The sequence below is a fragment of the Olea europaea genome, unplaced genomic scaffold (assembly GCF_002742605.1).
Source record: "Olea europaea var. sylvestris unplaced genomic scaffold, O_europaea_v1 scaffold2914, whole genome shotgun sequence".
Lineage (NCBI taxonomy): Eukaryota > Viridiplantae > Streptophyta > Magnoliopsida > Lamiales > Oleaceae > Olea > Olea europaea.
Genome location: NW_019247716.1, coordinates 6,532 through 8,449, shown reverse-complemented (window position 1 = coordinate 8,449; position 1,918 = coordinate 6,532). Strand labels below are relative to the sequence as shown.

At 33.1% G+C, this 1,918-nt stretch overlaps 1 protein-coding gene across 1 annotated transcript; it reads left to right on the top strand.

The window, feature by feature from the left end:
- Positions 1–49: 49 nt before the first annotated feature.
- On the top strand, positions 50–957 carry LOC111384449 (BTB/POZ domain-containing protein At3g22104-like). The gene is made up of 2 exons (XM_023008725.1): positions 50–589; positions 739–957. Exons 1-2 carry the CDS (start codon positions 50–52, stop codon positions 955–957), a joined length of 759 nt encoding a protein of 252 aa, XP_022864493.1.
- Positions 958–1,918: the final 961 nt, after the last annotated feature.

The following is a 1,918-nucleotide window of genomic DNA, read 5'->3' as shown; positions in this document are numbered from 1 at the left end:
GGATCTTGAATTCTTGAGCATTGATTTGTTTGAGAAAGTAGCAAAGACTATGATCTTGCAGAAACTAGATCATGAGACGATATGTTCTTTCCTTAATTACTATCGAAGGATGAAATTTAGGAGTCTTTCATTGTCAGAGAAGCGTAAATTTATTGATTTTCTGATCAATTTTCTGTGTTCACTAGATGGAAGCTTCTTTTCTTTCAGAAGTCTATGTAACATGCTTCAAGCATCCTTTTCCTTAAAAATCACAAAAAGTTCCATGAAGAAATTAGAATGTCTGATTGGTTCTAGGTTGGATGAAGCTACACTGGACGATTTACTAGTCCCATCTCGACCCAAAAAGAGCCATGCTTACGACGTCAATTTAGTCATCAGATTCTTGAAAATATTTCTCGAAGAAAGCAGGAAAAATTTAGCCATAAGTCTTTTGAAGAAAGTTTCTCGTTTGATGGATTTGTACATCGCACAAGTCGCTCCTGATCCTCAGCTTAAACCTTCCAAGTTTCGCGCATTAGTCTTCGCCCTGCCTGATTCTGTGAGAGACTCTCATGACAGACTTTATGAAGCAATGGACATGTATTTTCTGGTATGATTTCCATTTACAATTCTATATTTCTTAGAATGCTGATTCTGCATTTCATTTGTCTTCGAGTGGACATGGGCGCGGCCCAAATTTTATGCGGCCGACCCCAAAATAACCGGTCTAATTGGACTGACTTTTTTGTTTTTTTTCAGGCTCAGAACTATCTATGTGAAGAAGAGAAAATAAAAATCTGTTGCGCACTGAATTGCGACAAGTTATCATTGGATTCTCTTATACATTTATCCCATAATGAAAATTTTCCAGCGAAGGTGAAGAAATGTAGGAAAAAGCAGGTGAAAGCAGCAAATGCTAAGAAATTTGATGTAAACTCTTCAAACAATGGCAGATCATTGCCTAGACTTTGTTCATGATATAAACTATATTGTCACTGACAATCTTCTACTTAACTGAATTTTTACAATTGGCTAGTGCTGTTTGAAAATCTACTTGTTCTAGGATTAGCATTGAATCTTCTTCACAGAAAATCGAACGGAGGGCTGTAAAGGATTTGTGTAAATGGCCAACCTGATATTTATTGAGAAAATGCTTAATTGGTTGTTGTCGTGCCTTTTCCTTAAAAAATTAATTAGTTTTTTATGATTCTTTTTTAAAGACCATCAAAGTTGTTCGAAAAACACATTTTTCGGTGACTCGTTGAGATTGTGACACGTGGACGCTCATGATGAAAGCATCTCAACATTCACGAGGCCAAACCATATTTGGGATGTAGTTATAAATGGTTTGAATTATAAATGGATAAAGATACAAAAGTAAATAGTATTTTAGAATCTCTCGAAAGTATATATAAAAATTGAAACATGATTCAAATATCAGCTCAACTCGTACAACCATAATTTTAGAGGAGTTGAAAACTTGAAATTTTGAGTCACGATTTAAAACATGCTTTTATATTTTTCTCGCATATTATGTACGTTCAATCGTTAAATAAAACTTGAATATAGTAACTTGGGAGGGATACTACGTCCGAAGAAGTTCAACTTCCGTAACTGATTTCATTTATGTTTAAAATTAAGCATAAGTGACTCACTCCCTTAAAGCAAAACTAACTTCTTTTTCTTTATTTACATCGCCAACTTTTTTAAACATTGACAAATACATCCTATAAGTTTCTTGTATGATAAACAAGTGATGCTAGTTATTAATTCCCTGTATGAGTCGCATTCATTCAAAAAAAAAAAACATCCTTAAACAATAATTTGACATTATTTCAACAACATATTTTTCAATAAAATAATATTACACGCAAATCTAAATTTTTTCTTATTTTTTAACTACACATTCTTCATTAATACATTATTCCAAAATACATTC

Coding starts and splice junctions, on each gene's coding strand:
- LOC111384449 (XM_023008725.1), top strand. CDS start 50: ATGATCTTGCAGAAACTAGATCATGAGACGATATGTTCTTTCCTTAAT. Junction 590..738: donor CAATGGACATGTATTTTCTG/GTATGATTTCCA, acceptor GTTTTTTTTCAG/GCTCAGAACTATCTATGTGA.